The following is a 1,118-nucleotide window of genomic DNA, read 5'->3' as shown; positions in this document are numbered from 1 at the left end:
GGGAGACATAGGGAGACATAGGGAGACATAGGGAGTCGTAAGGAGTCATAGGGAGACATAGGGAGACATAGGGAGACAAAGGGAGTCGTAAGGAGTTATAGGGAGACATAAGGAGACATAGGGAGTTATAGGGAGTCGTAAGGAGTCATAGGGAGACATAGGGAGACATGGAAAGACTTACAGAGACATAGGGAGTGATATAAAGTCATAGAGAGTCATAAGGAGACATAGGAAGGGATATGGAGTCAAAGACAGTCGTAAGGAGACATTAGGGAGTGATGTGGGGTATAGAGAGTCATAGAGAGACAAAGAGAGTGATATGGAGTCATAGACAGTGTTAAGGAGACATAGGGAGTGATATGGAGTCATAGAGAATCATAAGGAGACGTAGGGAGACATAGGGAGTCATAGAGAGTCAAAAGGAGACATGGGGAGACATATGGAGTCAAAGAGAGTCATAAATAGACATAGGGAGACAAAGGGAGTCATAGAGAGTCAGAAGGAGACATAGAGACATAGGGAGTCATAGAGAGTCAAAAGGAGACATAGGAAGTGATATGGAGTCATAGAGAGTCCAACTTCCCAAATCTTTCTCCATTCACTGCCATGTTAAACTTCGTCCACATTTCTGAGTAAAACGCAGATCGAAGCACTTTTTTAAATCGCTGATACGTCCACATTTATAAGATTATCCACATAAGTGTCATATTAATACGTTCACAAAGGCCTTCTGGTGCTCATTATTTTATTGATATCTCGTATTCTTTTGGTGATATGACCATTTGTTTGAGAGCTTGTTTAGTGTCTGAATAGCTGGTGACACAGCTGACAGGTGCAGTCGTTAACACATTACAGATCAAAGAGATGAGAGAGATGACATCACAGAGATCAAAGGCTTCCTATTGGTCTTATTAGCCAAGGCAACCATACTCTGTATGTCTGTCTGTTGACATCTATCTGTCTCTCTCTCCCTCGGACACACACACACAAACACACACACACATACACTCAGACACACACACGGACTAACCGACCAACTGACTGACTCTTAACTTGAACCTAAAGCGAGTGTGTGCATGTGTGTGTGTGTGTGTGTGTGTGTGTGTGTGTGTGTGTGT

At 43.0% G+C, this 1,118-nt stretch overlaps 1 protein-coding gene across 1 annotated transcript in view; it reads right to left on the bottom strand.

Moving 5' to 3' along the window:
• Window positions 1-798: 798 nt before the first annotated feature.
• The window catches only part of LOC117938730 (pleckstrin homology domain-containing family G member 3-like), a 2,011-nt gene continuing 1,691 nt past the window's right edge, over window positions 799-1,118 (bottom strand). Inside the window, exon 5 of the mRNA XM_034863577.1 lies at window positions 799-825. Coding sequence (XP_034719468.1) covers window positions 799-825 — 27 coding nt within the window. The remainder of the gene's footprint in view (window positions 826-1,118) is intronic.

Source organism: Etheostoma cragini, chromosome 3, assembly GCF_013103735.1.
Source record: "Etheostoma cragini isolate CJK2018 chromosome 3, CSU_Ecrag_1.0, whole genome shotgun sequence".
Lineage (NCBI taxonomy): Eukaryota > Metazoa > Chordata > Actinopteri > Perciformes > Percidae > Etheostoma > Etheostoma cragini.
Note: the sequence above shows the minus strand (reverse complement) of the source record. Positions and strands in the feature narration are given on the sequence as shown.